General features: G+C 38.0%; 2 protein-coding genes across 6 annotated transcripts in view; both read right to left on the minus strand.

Annotated features, from left to right (window-relative positions):
- stxbp6 (syntaxin binding protein 6 (amisyn)) overlaps positions 1-9032 on the minus strand; it is a 75024-nt gene extending 65992 nt beyond the window's left edge. The window contains exon 1 of one of the 2 annotated variants that reach the window (XM_067456239.1): positions 8509-9032. The gene's annotated coding sequence lies outside the window, so the exon portion shown is untranslated. The remainder of the gene's footprint in view (positions 1-8508) is intronic. The other variant, XM_067456238.1, reaches the window with a different exon arrangement.
- An 8716-nt stretch (positions 9033-17748) lies between these two features.
- The window catches only part of fermt2 (FERM domain containing kindlin 2), a 110345-nt gene continuing 108825 nt past the window's right edge, over positions 17749-19268 (minus strand). For 2 of the 4 annotated variants that reach the window (XM_067456229.1, XM_067456228.1), the window contains exon 16: positions 17750-18205. In XM_067456229.1, coding sequence (XP_067312330.1) covers positions 18032-18205 — 174 coding nt within the window. In that variant the 3' untranslated portion in view covers positions 17750-18031. Of the gene's footprint in view, positions 18206-19268 lie in introns of all 4 variants that reach the window. The other 2 variants (XM_067456226.1, XM_067456230.1) reach the window with 2 other exon arrangements.

The raw sequence follows: 19268 nt of genomic DNA on the forward strand, positions 1-19268 counted from the left end.
TTTATTGTTTGTATTGTGTGAAGTTTTTCAGCACAGTTGGATTATTTAAACATTACCTGCACTTTTACAGAAGTATAACTGCAACTTTTCAATTTCTGAAAAGGCTGGTGTTTGGATTAAGTGTTTTTATTATTCTTTTATTTATTAAAGGGGACTATTTCATGACGGGTACGTTTTGCTTTAGATCATGGTTTGTTTTTCTGAGGCTCTCAAGAATGTGTGCAGCTCTCACTTGTAACCAAAAACATGGGGAATTGTACTACATTTATCATCATTGATATCATTGTCACGATATTTTCTGGTATTTATTGCGATACTTTTTTTAGTCCATATCGCCCATCCCTAATCTTGAGCAAAATAAGCAAGCTGACATTTAGTACCATCTATATTTCGAATATATACAAATGTCATTTATGTCTTCTAGTTTGTCAAGAGTGTGCTCTAGTATGTAAGAACAAGCCTATTTGAATCCTGAAATAAAGTTAAAATAACTGAGAAAAATAAGAATTTGTCCTTAAATGCCCTGTCCATAATTCATAGCAAAAAATCTAGCATGATTCTGATCTTAAAATAATTAATTTAAAGCAGTTATTACTCCACCACCTGTGTGACATCATTAACCGACCTGTGTGAACGACAGATTTGCGACAATACGGTTTGGGAAACTGGGAAAAAAATTCAGAAACTTGTGAGAAACTGGTAGGAGTATTTTTGACACAGAAATCAAATCAAATGTCCAACTTACATTTTTAAACTATGTCCATGTTTAACATGGGAATCCAAGTCTTTAACAGTGTAAAAAGCTGAATGAAATAGCATTCCACCCCCCTTTAAGTACTCATTATTGCAGTCTAATATCTCCTAATTTTTCAATTTTTATGATTTAAATGGTTATAAGCTTTAACAGTCCATCCCAGTTTGTCTCAGCCGAGATCTAACATACTTTTTTTAACTAATCCATTTTTTCAACCATTTCTCTAAAGAGTTATCGATGCTAAAGAGGCACTTACCATTAAAATGGTTTAATTCAACATACTAAATGTATGCTCATATCATTTCTGCTATATTAAAATATACTTATGTTTTGCAGTGACACATTATACTTATGTAGCATCTCAGAATAAACTGAAACATCTTAGAGAAATATAAAACCTTCTACACTGGCGAGAATGGTTGCTGTTCTCTTTCCAATGGTACATAAATACAAGGGCTGTCCATTTGGTGTGGTGATTCAGCAGTAAGTGAGAATTATTGCCAAGAACCCGATAGACCCAAGAAACCTGACGTGGACCTTATTATATTTAGACCAGCGTTCCTGAACAATCCCCTCATAAACCCTAAATCAGACGCATCGGGAGCCGAAAGCTAGAAACAGAAAAAGCCAACTCAAGCAGTTTTAATCATACAGTAATATAGTAGGATTGATAGACTTGGTTTGATCACACTGTATTTTGCCTATTGATGTCACACATCGCCAGGGGAAAACATCAATGCTTCTGTAGCGAATACTGGGGACAATTTATTTTAATCTCACCAAGAATGGTTATGCTATGCTTCAAAGGAGAAAACTTGGCATTGCAATGTAATGTGAGAAAAATTGCTGCTATCAAATATGAAATGCAATAACAAATGGTATTTTCTTAGATAACAAATTGAAATTCTGTAGTTCGGACTTTAAATTCAAGATATCAAAAAGTAATGTTGCACAGGGGACACTTTATGTAATATTAAGACTGAAAATTAATGAACAAAACAAAAAAGCACATGTGTGCTGAATTATGGAAAACAAAACAACCAAACCTATGTAGCAAACATATTAAATATCTTTTACAAACTTTAAAAAGTAAGCATCAAGTGATTTCAAGGGTTAGTTCACCAAAAATTGAATTTATGTCATTAATGTCGTTCCACACCTGTAAGACCTCCGTTCATCTTCACACACAGTTTAAGATATTTTATATTTAGTCCGAGAGCGTATGCAAGTGTATGCACACTATACTGTCCATGTCCAGAAAGGGAATAAAAACATCATCGCAGTAGTCCATATGAGACATCAGTGGGTTAATTAGAGTCTCTTGAAGCATCAAAAATACATTTGGGTCCAAAAATAACAAAAACTACGACTTTATTCAGCATTGTCTTCTCTTCCGCGTTTGTTTTAAAACCTCAAATAAAGATTCAAACGGTTATGAATCAGCCAATTGATTCATGATTCGGATCGCCAATGTCAGGTGATTTCAGTAGTTTGACACGCGATCCGAATCATGAATCAATACGCTGACTCATAACCGTTTGAATCTTTATTTGAGGTTTTAAAACAAACGTGGAAGAGAAGACAATGCTGAATAAAGTCGTAGTTTTTGTTATTTTTGGACCCAAATGTATTTTTGATGCTTCAAGAGACTCTAATTAACCCACTGATGTCTCATATGGACTACTGCGATGATGTTTTTATTCCCTTTCTGGACATGGACAGTATAGTGTGCATACACTTGCATACGCTCTCGGACTAAATATAAAATATCTTAAACTGTGTGTGAAGATGAACGGAGGTCTTACGGGTGTGGAACGACATTAGGGAGAGGAGTTAATGACATGCATTTCATTTTTGGGGTGAACTAACCCTTTAACACATGATTTCTGAAGAGACACTTTATATGATTAAAACATTTTATAACTTAACATATACCCTGGGCCGTCTGACCAATCAGTCCAGAGTTTTACTTGTACATAAAACTCATCAAATAAGGTCAACAGAAGCTCAAATATGGGAGAACCAGAGAGTTTTGTTATACAATGATGATTTTTTATTTTTGGGTGAACTTTACCTTTAAGTATATTATGTTGGTAAATATGTTAAGTTAATATTGTTGAATCGTTTTAACCAATAATTTTAATAATTTAACCAAACTATAATTATAACTAAATTTAATTGATAGATGAATGAGATTTTCATCATTATTGCATGTCACACCAAAGGAATATAAATACAAATCAGTGCAATCAGTGTCTGGAGGCATTATAATCTACACAAATCTCTCTACTCACTTTTTGTAATGCATGTTGTCTATAAAAATGTGCATTGTTAACTTTATTTTATTTTTTTAATTTTTTTTTTGGTAAACCTACCCTTTTTCAAAACATGTCTTCAGAATTGCATTTTGGTTGCAAATCTTCACTACACTAATATTTGGTTTATATGGCACTGGTTAAAATGGCACAGGACAACACTTAGCTGTGTGAATTCAGAAGCTGCAGAGGTTTTCCACTGCTGATGCCATTGTAGAAAAACTCTTTTCAAAGCGAGCAATAATGAATTCTTTCCACAAGCAAATGTGTCCAATATCAGGGCTGTGTGGGAAGCCTTTGGCTGGTCATGTGAGACTCGGCTTCAGCGAGCATGATTTGAAACATATTATTCCAATTTTACAAAGCACTATTCAAACCATGAGTAGGCTACATTAAAATTAAAAGAGAAACTGGGTGTCTATTTATGGCAAGTTGTTTTAACATTTAATCCTTAAAACAAACTATTTTCATGCTACAAGTACTTATTTTTTAGATACTAGTATCTATTACATTAGTTACGCTTAATGGCACTACAATCTAAATAAGTACCAGTATCTGAAAAATAAGTAGTACCTAATGAATAACTACAGGTATCTTTTAAAGAGATAGTTCTCTCCCTCCATCCATCCATCCATCCATCCATCCATCCATCCATCTAGTGTATAACGTGTTAAAGGTGCTCTATGTAGTATTTTTGCAGTAAAATATCTGAAACCCACTAAGCCGGTGTTATTTTGTTCAGTTGAGTACCTACAATATCCCAAATGCTTCCAACTATTTGTAAACTGTGAGAAAATTGCTATTTTAACTAAGGACCGGGACGTGTCAGCATAGCGTTTGAGCGAGTCGCCTGTCAATCGCGTCATATCTGCGCTACCCTCGGTTTTATTCTGCAGAAGCGCTTTTCTCTTAGCAGTGTAACATGTCACAGCAGCGCCGAGCGAACGCACAGAGGAACGTCAGAACATAATTTTAAACACACTCAAATGTATCTAATATGATAAACAGAGCTGCTTTACCTTATAATCATGACCGGAAAAAGCGGAAGCGTGTGCGCCCGGCGACTGTGTCCCGTCCCGTCATAATAAAAGTCCCGGTGTTCGCGAGCCGTGTGCTTGTGTAACAATCGCTCCAGCGGCCGTGCTCAGGTCCACAACACTCGGTCCTGCTCTGCTTTACTACAGTAACGTTAATAACCGCATCCATGAACATGATTTCTGCCCGAGTCCTATTTTCCACCGGCTGTGAGGTGAAGACTAGGGATGCACGATATTGGATTTTTGCCGATATCCGATATGCCGATATTTTTCAGCTCATTTTGGCCGATGCCGATATATGTTTATTTTTTCCCTTTGTTTGGAAACAACACCATTTTGAGCAAAAACTATTTTTTTTCATTCTGGTTTCAGATTTCTGAGGTATCCTTACTAAAAGGATTCTTGTTGAAGATAAATAAATGTTAATAAAGTTCTTTTTATGATAAGAGTATATTAAAAGCTCTGAAAATAACAATAATAAAGTCAGTAATTTTTCACCCCAGATGCAGCTGTAACCTAAATATTGTATTTTTGGATTTAACGTTTGTGCACATGAAGTGGGGTGGCATGACATCCGTTGATGCTGTCTTTTAATTCTACAATTATTGTAGAGCTCCTTGGATTATTTTTCATCATCCATTTCGTAAAATTTTATTACAGATTAATACACTGTATATAAAAGTATTTAATTCACAAGTGTCATGCTTGTGATTTATGACATCATAACTGATTTGTTTATTCAGAACAAGAAGTAACTTCAATTTATTTGTGTATTCTACTTTTCATTGTATTACTGTAACAACAGCGCACCCACTACATGTATAAATATATAGCGGTCTAGCTGGAGGGCACTAGGACCTGGAGGAGCTTCTGCTGCTGTGGAGGCTGCCGCACGCGCTAGAGAGTGGGACTGGGGAGACGCGATTGGGCTTGTTTTGGGCTAGTTTTGTTGTGAAAACGTGGCAAATCTGCTGCTGACGGTCACGTCCTTCTGTACGTGCATTCAGAAATTCAAGGCAGCATTTAAAAACAGTCAATATAAATCACTGTACATGCAATGTATTTTCTTGTTTTCACTTGAAGAATGACTGCAGTGCTGACATGGTCTTATCGCTGTAGCACTCCTTGCACACGTGAGTTATTGCAGGCACATATCAACACGTTATCATATCGGCAAGGCATATCGGCATAATGTTTTCATATCGACCGATGCCGATTTTTATATTTTAAGCGTTTATCGGCCGATTCCGATGTCGTGCCGATAATATCGTGCATCCCTAGTGAAGACCACATGTCCCAAGATACTGCGCTCACACTTCGCGTCATCAAACTACACCTTTGTTTAGAATAGGCGCCCTCCAGTGGACGGAAAGTTGCATAGTGCACCTTTAATTGTGTTTATCAGTTAGGGGTAGGTTTAGGAAAGGCTTTATGAAAAAAAAGTTGTGTCTTAACTTGATTTGGCGGAGCTTTTATTCTGTTGCAATCTTCCATTTAAGTGTATGTGGGATAACACAGCGCTGCTTTATCATATTACACACACTTGTGTGTGTTGAGAGATGTGTTTGAATCAGTGTTAGGACACATTACAAATAACTTGTTACATAATAAGATTACATTTTCAAGTAGCTAGTAAAGAAATTCATTAGCCTACTTTTAAAGTTTACAACAACAACAAAAATATCTGAGTTACTTTTCCACACTTATTTGTCGGACAGCTCTCTTCAACCCATGTTGAGAAAAATCAGTAGAGTAAGTGGAAAGGTGTTGTGTCACTTGTGTGTAAACAGGTTATTGTAGTTTTAGACTAAATGTGAGCAATTATCTCACTTGCACAGTAAAGTACTCCTCAAAATAATAAAATCAGTCAAATGCAAAATCAGAATACTCCGAAAACCTCCAATAAATAAATATTAAATAAAAAAAATATTGTAATGCATTTAATCTACCTTTATTGACTAATGTTTTCTAATACATTTTCAATGATTCAGTTAAACCGAAAGCAAAAATGACTTTAGATTTTTCGTTTTTATTGGAGAAGTGTTAAACTTTTTTTCTCCTGCATTATATTCAGGATTGTTTGAGCTGCGCCCTCTACGGTTTATGCGGGAATTTGCATTTTTACCTCTGCCTGAGATTTATTTAAATATTGGTGCGAAGATGTCTTTACATTTGCCACTACATTTTACAACTTGTTTGTTATAAAAAACTAGGGATGCACTGATACCATTTTTTCCAGAACCGATCCGAGCCGATCAGCCGCTACTAAAGCGATCCGACACCAATGCAGTTTTGTTTAAAAAAAATTATATGTAGAATTTTTAAACCTCAGTCTGTAGAACATATAATCACTCTTTTGAGCGAGTTAAACACATTCTACTACTCTTTTTTTTAAATTATAAAAGTGAATAAGTGTAGCTGTAAATCTGGGAACATGTTACAGAAAATGCATTCATGAAAAACAAGAAAATATTTATAGAAAAAGGGCCTATATACTAAGAAATTTAATTATTTTTTTAATGAGGCAGCAACATATAGATAGGACAGAACAAGAAAGGCCATTTATAATCTTTCATAGCGCAAAAGTCTTATAATATAGAGCGGCAGAAAGTTTCTTCTAATCCACTTGAAGCAACATGGAGTCCACATTGAGAAGTTCAAAACACAAAGGGAAGATATAGATGTGTAGTATGTTAGTCTATGCAATATATTATTGAGACGTTTCTTTAACAGTTTAACATTTCAGTTACTGTGTGTGAAGAACAATACAATCTCTAGTCCAGTGATCTAACAGACACCCGGTAGAAAGTAACACGATTTACAGCAATAAACGCCAGCGAGATAAAGTCATTTTTTGAGAAACCATAGAGCGTTGTCTAAAGATAAAGCATAATAACAGAAACGATACATAATCTTGGAAAGTTTGACCGTTTTGACAGTCGTAACCGAAACACAGTTTGAAAGCTGAATGGAGAGTGACTGACAGCCGCAGCAGAGGGACACATCCATTGACACAGAATATTATACGCACAGTATCGAATTTGGATATGTCCTGTCTGTCCGAGGCACTTGCACTAAATTAATGCACAATCACGTTCAGTTTTTAATTGTAGTGTCTGTTCTCTAACTAAACAGATTTTATGAAGATGAACGCGGTGGTGGGAAAGTAAAAGTGATTCAGTAGCGGTGGCTTTGGGAGAGGCCTAACAGGGCAGCGAAGCATTCTGGGAATTGTAGTCTTTCATCCCCATGAGACAAAAATAAATTTTCGGTCTTTTCTCAGTCTAGAAAGCACCAAAATCAAAAATAATTTCTACTACATTAATGACCCAGTTTAAAAACAGCTTCATCTTACCAGCGCTGAAGTACCCATTTAAAAAGTAACTAAGTAACGCAATTAGTTACTTGTTAAGGGAGTAACCCAATATTGTAATGCATTGCTCTTTAATTAAAGTAACTTTCCCCAACACTGGTTATAATGCTACTCATGCGTTCACTCAGTGCTACTATGAGAAACTTCTTCACACTATAAGCGACCGATATTAGGCGGTAAAACATGGTACTCTGTGCGGTAAATCAAGAACACCAGATTTAAACAATAAGACTAACTGTGTTGAGCCGGAGAACAATCACTAGTTTCTGTCCATCAATGATCCAAACAGTTGCTCATCTGTCTAATAAAACACATCAGATATTAATGTGTTTTTGTGTGTGCATGTGTGCTTATTTTAAAATTCCTTATTTCTTTGAATTTAAACATTCTTGGAAACATTTGGGATCATGTAAGTACGCAAGTCAACAACATAACACTGATCTAGTGGTTGCTGGATATTTCAACCCAAAAATCTTACATATTGTGTCTTTAATTTACAATACGTTTGTTTGATACAAGTTGTTTGGTCTACTGTTTTAGTAATTCAAACTTGATGTGAGCTATTGCCGCCCTGTATCTTGTGGTGAAACCTGCAAGTTACAAAGTTGAGGTTAAAACGAGAAGCTCACTGAGCTGATTCGATTTTGAAACGCGGTCACAAGTCACAGTGTTTAAATTAATCAATAATCAATAAAACCGTATGTAGTTGTAGAAAAATCAGTGGACTCTTTTTGTAAAAGCTGAAATAGTTACTCCTGAAGATTCACTCCAGTCTAAAGTTCCCTCAAAAGAAACTGAAAGAGCGTCTCTGTCTGTCTGTGTGTGTGTCGCCAGAACAATAGACACACTGTTAGTTTCATAAAGATGTTACCGAGGAACTCAGCACTTTTTTCTGTCACACACGATCCGTGACTCGCGCTCTGTCACACAATAAACTTCTACAAAATTGGACGAATAGAGCTTTACAACATCTTAAGCCATCAGTAGTAGACTCTCTGTGACTGTGTGTGTGTTTAGTGTTTTTCTTACCTCTCACTGAGTTCAGCTTTATCCTCTCGCGCTCCGTCTATGCTGCCTTTTCCATCTGGAAACGTACAAAGTTTGAGCACGCGCGTCTCCTGTCACACACTGTCTGTGCGGTGATTAGTGTGTTCGTCTAGTGTTTACTCTGTAGTGTGTGTGTGTGTGTGTGTGTGTGTGTGTGTGTGTGTGTGTGTGTGTGTGTGTGTGTGTGTGTGTGTGTGTCGACAGCACAAACCGCAGCTGCTCCGCTGTTTGACCGCGTGGAAATGTGAGTGAGGTGGATCATGCGCGCGCGACGCCGTAGCCTACCTGCTGCGGTTCACTTCCTTAAAAAACACACAACTGTACAATAGCGATCTTCGCGGATAAACTGCAAACATTGTTAATCAATAAAGGCAATCCTTGCGTTTAGAGAGACATGGGCGTAGATTACGCGGGGGACGTGTCCCGACACTTTTAATAAAATGCAGTTTCGTCTCTCGCACTTTCACTGGGTCACCCCGATTAGTCAACCCGCTCCGAGCGGCATTCGAACCGGCGTTCACCTGCGCGGGAGGCGGGCACGTTAAAGGGGGGGTGAAACACTCAGTTTCAGTCAGTGTCATGTCAATCTTGAGTACCTATAGAGTAGCATTGCATCCTGCATATCTCCGAAAAGTCTTTATTTTTTTAATAATTATATAAGAAAGATGCGCTGTTCCGAGTCTTTCCGAAAAAAGCCGAGCGGGTGGGGGCGTGTCGTGTGAGCGGAGCTAAATAATGACGTGTGCAGCAGCGCGCTGTGTGTTGAGTCGAGCGTCATCCCTAACAGCGGTAAAAAAACTTTATTCAAAAAAAAAATATGGCTTTTAATCAGATACAGCCATACATCTATGATCCGGAATCAGACCCAGAGGCTGCAGTTGAACAGGAGCAGCAGCAAAAACGACTAGAGCAGGACGTCTCTATGTGGTAAGTTACAAGTTATACACTAACTATATAATATGCTTAGCGGCTTGTGTTATTTACATATTTATACTTGAATTATATCGTCGTATTTTTGTCTTTGAAGGTGTACATGTGGGAAGTGCAGTTGTGCACGTGTGTTTGTGTGTTTACGCGTGGTTTGTGTAGACAATTGTAACGTTAGTAAGCGGACTGGTTTTGCACGGCAGGCTAGTTAGTGTTTACATAGATAGACACGGAATAGTAGCGCATTTGAATGAAGAAGCGCGCTTATTTAGTTCAACATATTTCCCCCCTTTGTGTATTGTTGTTTGGAGTGCTTTTACAATACACAAACATAAAGTTACACATATAGTGGCCAGCTAAACAAATGTACACGCACTACACATCGCATGCTCCATTGATCAATTAACTATACGTGATCATGTTTGGGCTACTTGATGAGCATAGGCAAAGACACAGACATTTGAAGCACTCTTACTCACAGCCTGCGGTTCTAACGTTAGGACCTTTATCGTTGGGACTGCTCCATCCTTCAGCATTAGGCGATTGGAAAAGCCGGCGTCAAGCTGGGCCTTGTTTATGAAACAGTCGGCACCGAAATGCAGCGAACAGATATAAACATTCGCGCAACTCAGTTGCTGATCCGGAAAAGCAAATTACATCCACTGTTGCCTTAACGCGGGGTTTTTGGCGAATCTGTGCAGGACTGTCTTGGTCTGGCAACCAAAAACCCACTTTTTTGGTGACATTGTTATGTGCTATGTGTAATTGTCACCTGTCCAGCATCCTACAAACCAGCGTTTTGATGGGCATAGCCTGTTGCTTTCGCTCTCTCCCTCGCTCTCTCTCACGCGCTTCCGGTAGAATTGTCCGTAAGGCCCATACAAGGAAATTCCGCCCCCACTAACGTCAATGGGGACGCATGATCTCAAAAAACTTGCCGAAACTTATGACTAACCGGAAGTAGTATTTTTGACAAAGAAATACTCCCATCAAACGTCTACCTTAACTTTTGAAACTTTGTCTATGTTTAGTATGGGATTCCAAGTCTTTAACAGTGTAAAAAGATCAGTATGCATGAAACAGCATTTCACCCCCCCTTTAAGGATGCTAAAGACAGCTTTCTCTAATATCGGTTGATAGCGCATTTCTTGATGTCACGGCCCACGGGCAGGTGTATTTACATAGAAACCAATGTGAATACATCAAATTCAGTGGGAAAAAAATATCTACATGCATGACCTGTCATTTTATTCTTATCTAAATTAAATATGAGGAGGGCGCTCTCTCACAGAAAGTCCTAAACCGGCTTCGTAGAAGTGATACCCTGTCATGCTGGAGCTGCAGCTGAAGGAAAACAATCTTTATGAGCTGAAACGTGAGGACGGCAATCAGACGTTGCGACAATTTATGGTTTATGTGTGTTTCTCAAGCCATCTCAGTGTAGGCTATTTATTGACAATAAAGTACATATGAATAATGCAGTGCTAACTGACAGCTTTTTTAATGTTTGGTGTCTTCTGCTCACCAAGGCTGCGTTTATTTAATCAAAATACAGTTAAAACAGTAATTGTGAATACAGGTCCTTCTAAAAAAATTAGCATATCATGAAAAGGTTCTCTAAACGAGCTATTAACCTAATCATCTGAATCAACTAATTAACTGTAAACACCTGCAAAAGATTCCTGAGGCTTTTAAAAACTCCCAGCCTGGTTCATTACTCAAAACCGCAATCATAGGTAAGACTGCCGACCTGACTGCTGTCCAGAAGGCCATCATTGACACCCTCAAGCGAGAGGGTAAGACACAGAAAGACATTTCTGAACGAATAGGCTGTTCCCAGAGTGCTGTATCAAGGCACCTCAGTGGGAAGTCTGTGGGAAGGAAAAAGTGTGGCAAAAAACGCTGCACAACGAGAAGAGGTGAGCGGACCCTGAGGAAGATTGTGGAGAAGGACCGATTCCAGACCTTGGGGGACCTGCGGAAGCAGTGGACTGAGTCTGGAGTAGAAACATCCAGAGCCACCGTGCACAGGCGTGAGCAGGAAATGGGCTACAGGTGCCGCATTCCCCTGCTCAAGACACTTTTGGGCTACAGAGAAGCAGCACTGGACTGTTGCTCAGTGGTCCAAAGTACTTTTTTCAGATGAAAGCTAATTTTGCATGTCATTCGGAAATCAAGGTGCCAGAGTCTGGAGGAAGACTGGGGAGAAGGAAATGCCAAAATGCCTGAAGTCCAGTGTCAAGTCCCCACAGTCAGTGATGGTCTGGGGTGCCATGTCAGCTGCTGGTGTTGGTCCACTGTGTTTTATCAAGGGCAGGGTCAATGCCGCTCGCTATCAGGAGATTTTGGAGCACTTCATGCTTCCATCTGCTGAAAAGCTTTATGGAGATGAAGATTTGGTTTTTCAGCACGACCTGGCACCTGCTCACAGTGCCAAAACCACTGGTAAATGGTTTACTGACCATGGTATTACTGTACTCAATTGGCCTGCCAACTCTCCTGACCTGAACCCCATAGAGAATCTGTGAGATATTGTGAAGAGAAAGTTGAGAGACGCGAGACCCAACACTCTGGATGAGCTTAAGGCCGCTATCGAAGCATCCTGGGCCTCCAGAACACCTCAGCAGTGCCACAGGCTGATCGCCTCCATGCCACGCCGCACTGAAGCAGTCATTTCTGCAAAAGGATTCCCCACCAAGTATTGAGTGCAGAACTGAACGTAATTATTTGAAGGTTGACTTTTTTTGCATTAAAAACACTTTTTTTCTTTTATTGGTCGGATGAAATATGCTAATTTTTTGAGATCGGAATTTTGGGTTTTCATGAGCTGTATGCCAAAATCATCAGTATTAAAACAATAAAAGACCTGAAATATTTCAGTTGGTGTGCAATGACTCTAAAATATATGAAAGTTTAATTTTTATCATTACATTATGGAAAATAATGAACTTTTATCACATATGTTATTTTTTTTTAGAAGGACATATATTTACATAGAGAACAGATGAGTTACATCAGAATAATATTTCACTGTATTACCTTTTTTATTATAACTTCTTTTTACATTGCATAAAATCTATGGAGACTTTTTGTAGCCTACTACAAACTATATAAACCAATCATAAAATTGGCATAAAATATAGGACAAAAATTATAGATATTAGTGGTTATTGATCAGCAGTATATTTGATATATTACAGAATTAAAAGCAAAAGATACGATAAATTATATCGGTCCCAAAAAAAAAAAAAAAAAAGGTATTCGGACATTTCTGTCCCCTCACTTCTGAAAAGATGGCTACGCTCCTGGAGAGAGAGAACTATTAGACAGCGACCAGTGCTTATCTCTCTAAAAAAATGAATGTAATTTATACTCAACTCCGTTAATTAGCTTTTAATAGGGTCGCAGGAAATTGATGAAAATCAACTCACAAATGTGACTCTTAACACATAAACAAAACAACAACAAATAGAGTAAAAAAATAAGTGGAACAACTGGGGCCTGTTGCACAAAACTAGGATAAGGGATTAAGCCGGGATATCTTGGTGATCCTGGCTCAATTTATTCGCTAATAGTTTTGTGCAACCTGAACTTTCATTTTTTTTTTTTTTTTTCTATTTTAAATGTTGCTAATGTTGTTTTGGATTCTCCTACAACAGGTTTTTATGCATACAATGTCAAAAACACGTACTTTTTGCTCTGAAGTGAGTCTTACTGAAGGTACATTACCTTATGATTGGTCTACTCTGCTCTGAAATATTCTTCCTTCAATTTAAGATAATTTATTGGGTTGATGAGTTTCAAGTAGTAGCCTATTTTGTTCAACAATTATGAATGTATTATGAATGATCACCTTTGTGTAAACATCCCCTCAGGAGCTTTTGAATCGGTTATTTATTTATTTTGCAATATTGTAGGAAAGCTCTCGCTCTTTCATTGCAGTCTTCACTAGAGCTCGGTTGTTGTGAGCATTGCACATTTCATTGTTCTATATACAAGTTTATGTCTGCATGTGTTAATACAATTGCAATTTTTCTCAAATTAAGGTTATTTTTGGCTTATAATTTAGACTCTTATCTTATCTGTTAACACCTTAAATACTCATTATGATGTAACTATCAAACAGACAAAAGTATAAATGGCATACATTTCCTTTACATTATGCCATATACCAGTTACACAGACTCAAGCCACGGTCATTTAGGCTTTAAACAAAAAAACATTTCTTGTATATTTATTTTACTGCTCTTCCAGTACATGAATATCTCAATAAGAGGAGGTCTTTGGTTAACGCTCTGTCACAGAAGACCAAGAACACCAACTAGTGTGTTGTGGCGTATTTATGGTCATTGAAAAACAGAATAAAACAGGTATACATCAAAATGAAAAAGAAAAAAAGAAAATCCGATACTTTATAATCATGAGATAAAATAAAGGACATTAGTTTCATGACTGTCCTGCATCTGACTGGTGATGGCTTGTTAACATACACTTTTAACAGAGCAAACATGAGCCATCAGCACCCATAACATGACCGGAATCTGTTAGAGAAGAGTTTATCTACCACTGTGGTTTGCAAAGGGGTTTGAAAAACTATATAATAAACTAAAATAATGGAAGACCATTTTTAAATACTTTGCAAATGCTTTAAAGGACAACTCTGGTGAGAAATGCCCCTCGGGGTAGCCTGACAAGCCAGACCCACATCAAGATGTTTGGTCTGGAAACTCACCATTGACAGCTCAATCTGAGGGGCGGATAAACGGTTGTCTTTCAAACTCCCTCTGCACGCGATAGGATAGCGCTACAACCAACCAGAGCAACGAAGGTGAAGCAGAGCTCGCTGACAGATTAAACATTCGCCGTATCCGGTCGGCTAAACTACGAACACATCTTCCCTTTTTAAGAATGACTTCAGTGCCGTTCTTTGTTCTTTTCTCAGAGAAAAGCTTAACTCCAAGTCTTCCAGAGTCGCGGTCAAAGCTGATTCGAAAGACTGCCGTCCGCCAGTTTCTGTGTTTACTAGAAGCACGCAAACGCAACTCGGCCGTCGTCATTATGGCCCCGCCCGCCGACTCTATACACGATGTGATTGGGCCGTCCAGATTCTGAGGAATACAGCTCAGAAGGGTATTGAGAGTTCCTAGACGACACTTGCGGGCAGATTAAATTTGCTGCTGCTAGGGTGCGTCTAGATTTCTAGGCTAGCCTCTGGGTAATCCGGATTTGTGCCTTCAGGCGGGTGTGTTACATAGTTATCATAGCTATCATAATCCGGTGTACTGTATTTTGCGTACGTGAGTTTTTGGTGTAGATGGCTATTGCTGCGCGTTTAGCTAGAATGCCATACAAAACCAACCCATTGGGCCACTGAATCTGCATTAACGACAACAGTTGGGGCAACAGCCTTAGTCCTAATGGGTTATCATAGCTATCAAAATCCAGTGTTCGGTATTTGGCGCACGTGAGTTTTTGTTGTAGATGTCTATTTAAAAATAAATAAATAAATAAATTAATTGTTTACTGTGCTAATTAATTGAGATTTCTTACAGCTCTTACAGGTTGTTGGCCTTGTCTGTTTCGTTGCTTCTATTGCTCTCCCCTTTTTCGTAAGTCGCTTTGGATAAAAGCGTCTGCTAAATGATTAAATGTAAATGTAATTAACAGATTGTCACCGTTTTCATGAAAATCGAATGTAAAGAGTTTTATCTTTAAAAACAGATAAGCTTATAACACGAGTCTATGGGGAACAGGGTAAGTGAAATTAAATCACTAGTTAACACCACTAACAAGACTCAAAATAGCCTCACACTAACACGGCAGCATAATGAGGGTCCCTACATGCACAACGAAGGATTGAGAACTTTGTAAGAGAACAAACAGTTTAATAAGAAGACACTTTATAAAGACAGTCCATTACGCATTTACGGACAGGCTCGGAAAACAGTCTCGACTAGTCGAGTGACGAACACTGTGCTAAGTGAGCTGGTCGATAAGAATTAAGTTTGTGAAATGTAATAACATGGACATTTTTATTTTTATTTATTTATTTTCTCTGTTGCGTTCAGTGCTTTCTTCCGGAAACAACGGACCATATGAGATTCAGTCACCATTCATCACTTAGCACAGCGTTTGTCACTCGACTAGTCGAGACTGTTTTCCAAGATGGAGCCTGTCCGTAAACGCGTAGCGTTTCTGCCTTTATAAAGTATCTTCTTATTAAACTGTTTGTTCTCTTACAAAGTTCTCAATCCTTCGTTGTGCATGTAGGGACCCTCATTATGCTGCCGTGTTAGTGTGAGGCTATTTTGAGTCTTGTTAGTGGTGTTAACTAGCGATTTAATTTCACTTACCCTGTTCCCCATAGACAAGTGCTATAAGCTAATCTGTTTTTAGGGAAAAAGACCTCTCTTTTCTAAGTAAGAAAAGCATTTTGCTAAATACTATAAATCTCAGTATTTCCCTTGCACACACCCATGGTTTCGCTTCAGGAGACGTTGATTCAGTCACGATCACGGTGTGTGGTTTTTCTATATCACTTACATTAAAAAATACTTTACATAGATGGAATATTTTGGAGAAAAAAATGGCACAAAGGGAAGCAAATGATAACTTTCATTTTTGGGTGACATATCCCTTCAAAACCTTGTTTTGTGCAATTTACGTTTTATTTAGAATTCATGTGATTGTAAAACGGTTGCATCCTTCGAGTAAACCTGCTTTAATTATGTCTACACAAGGTTTCTCAACACTGCTCTCTTGTGGGGAAGATGAGCCACTGCTGCCTGCACGGCTGAAGGGAAACCACATGAAATAAAGACCTGTTGAATCATCCTCGTAAGATTTTAAATAAAAATGATTTTATTTATTTATTTATTTGTCAGGTAAATGGCATTTTTACAATCTTAAAACAGCAGGCCATGCAACGCACTGCTGGCATCTGAGAAAACAAGACAAAACAATAATCATCTTCATTTCTGGCTCTGAAACCACCTTCATATGGGGGACATGATGAGACAATACTGACAAGAAGAGACGCGCTACAAAAGGCCCGTCGTGAGTGTTTGAGCGCTCAATAGTGTGTGACGCGCGTTCTCAAAGGCTATATGTTCTTGCAGCAGAATCAAACGACTGGATATTAATCAGATAAGGCAGGAGCGACTAAATCAAACCCATCTGAAGCTCGTCCTCCTCACCTGAGGCTACGTCTACATGATTTATTCCAGCCAGGAGCTTGAAGCTTATTCTTCATATGCATTTATATATATCCTTAAGATCGATAGGCACCAACGCTCAAAAAAATGGCTTTTTTTCCCTCTCTTCTGGAAAACATACACTTCCAAAAATGACAGAAAAAAGCAGCAACAAAATAACTGTACAATTTCTTTTTTAAAACCTGCGTGTGTGTTTTCTTTTTCTTTTTTTACATTAGATACAAAACAAATCTAATACTTCATTAAACAATCCTTCATTTTGGAAAGAAATAAAAAAAGAAAGAAAGCAAATGGCATGGTTTGTGACCTATCGCTGGTGCGTATTAAATAAACGCTTTTTATAATACTATACTGGTTCACAATAAAGAGTGATGAATAAAATAGGGAAATAATAATAAAAGGAAACTTCCTAATCAATGACCTTCATACCGTTCTCCTATGTTGCTTCACTGCAAGCGGTTTGCTACAAAAACAACTCTCCTTCATAGTGTACAAAAATATCTGTAGTGTTGACGAACTTCAGCTTATCCACGGTAGAAGTGCTTAGAAACGGCCGACTCGAGTGAGTTCCTGACCGAACACTCGTCGGACAGAAGCAGCGACGTTAAAGCTAGTGAAGCGAATCCTTCTCTAGTGTCTAGGACGTCACATTAACGTGACACGATTATCATAAAACACGAGCGACATTCAACAATTACCCAGAAAGATGCGACGAAACTTAGTGACAAATAAATAATTGGCATATTTCTATTGGGGGTGAAAGGTCTTCATCTCAATCATTTGTGCACTGTAAAAAATGCTTTTCTTACTGAGCATTTTTGTCTTGTTTCTAGTCCAAACATCTAAAAATTCTTAAAACAAGAAGTTTTTACTAGACAAGTAAAAGTAATTGTGTTGTTTTGGGGGAAAATAACTCAAAATTAGGAGAGTTTTTGCTTAAAATAAACTGAATAACCTGCCAATGGAGTAAGAATAATCTTTATTCAACATTATTTTACCCCATTGGCAGATTATTTAGCTTATTTTAAGCAAAAACTCTCTTCATTTTGAGTTATTTTTCCCCAAAACAAGACAATAATTTGTACTTGTCTAGTAAATGTTTCTTAATGTAAGAATATTTAGACATTTTGACTAGAAACAAGATGAAAATACTAAGTAAGAAAAGCATTTTTTGCAGTGTGGAGGGAGGCTGTGAACCGCGGACTCACTTCTGCTAGTGTTATGAATGTGTTCATGCGCATAAACGTTAAAAAATGTTTTAGTTTTCAAACAATTACGAGGATGCGGCCACGATGGAGTGGTTAAAAGGAGACAGAAGTGAAAGTAAGAGAGTAAAGCGGTGGATGCGGGGCGAGCGTTGGCGCTCAGACCCAGCCACTGGTCAGCTTGTAGAACATCTCCTCATCCAGAGACTCGTTCTGGTCCTTGGCCCGCGTGGACAGGAAGATGTAGCCACCGATGAACTCATGAACCACTTTACAGTCCACCTCCGCACAGATGAAGGCCAGACTGGGCTCGTCCGCAAACTCCACCGTCACCTGCCGTGGGAACAGAGCACATGCTGATGTGTACTGATAAAATGCTCAAGGTGTGTGTGTGTGTGTGTGTTGTTTATTTTGGATGTTAACCAGAGGCGGACAGGAGTATTTTTACTTTCTACTCAAGTAAAATTTTAAGCATATACTTCATCAGTGTTTTTCTCAGAGGTGGACAAAGTACACAACTTCATTACTTGAGTAAAAGTACTACTGGTCAAATATTACTCCGTTACAAGTTGTAAAAACAGATTTTTACTTTAGTAAAAGTACAGAAGTATTTGTTTTCAAAAGTACCTAAGTATCAAAAGTATATTTCATTTTTTTATGTCAGCGCATTATTTTATTGTCTTTGTATGAATGTAAACTATGCCATCATGGTTTAAGCCAGTCAGTGATGCTCCATCCAACCTACTAGCATACGACTACTTTAAACTAATTTAAACTTGTATAAAACTTACAAAGCTCTTTACAAAACTGCTGTCACTTTAAGGCCGAACGCACGGATCCAATACACCGATACACATCTGATATTCTCCAACTGTTTATGTTCACTTAATACTAGGGCTGTCAATCGATTAAAGTATTTAATCGCGATTAATTGCATGATTGTCATAAGTTAACTCACGATTAATCACAATTTAATCGCACATTTTTAACAATTGTAAATGTATCTTAAAGCTACACTGTGTAACTTTTTTAGTTTATTCTTAGCTAAAAACACTTAGTTCTTTCAAAAATATATGTGCTCATTAATGTATATTTACTTCTTTCAAGTAATAAAGTATTCTCGTGAGTTTATAATATGCCATTGAAAATACATACGGGTGAGGGGTTCGAATGCCGGTCGCCATGTTGCTCCTCCATCTTGAAAGTACATTAGCCAAAGAGGGACATACCCGTAAATTCAAGCTTCGCCTTTCGCGTTTTAACACTCGATGGCACCGAGTTGAATGTGAAGAGGGGGATTGCCATGTTAATCTTGGACTAAATCGGCCACCGTAGGAGTTAAAACGAAATCAGAATTGAAAGGAACAGAAACTATTATTCACTAGATGGTCATATA

The sequence above is a fragment of the Pseudorasbora parva genome, chromosome 10, assembly GCF_024679245.1.
Source record: "Pseudorasbora parva isolate DD20220531a chromosome 10, ASM2467924v1, whole genome shotgun sequence".
NCBI classification, from domain to species: domain Eukaryota; kingdom Metazoa; phylum Chordata; class Actinopteri; order Cypriniformes; family Gobionidae; genus Pseudorasbora; species Pseudorasbora parva.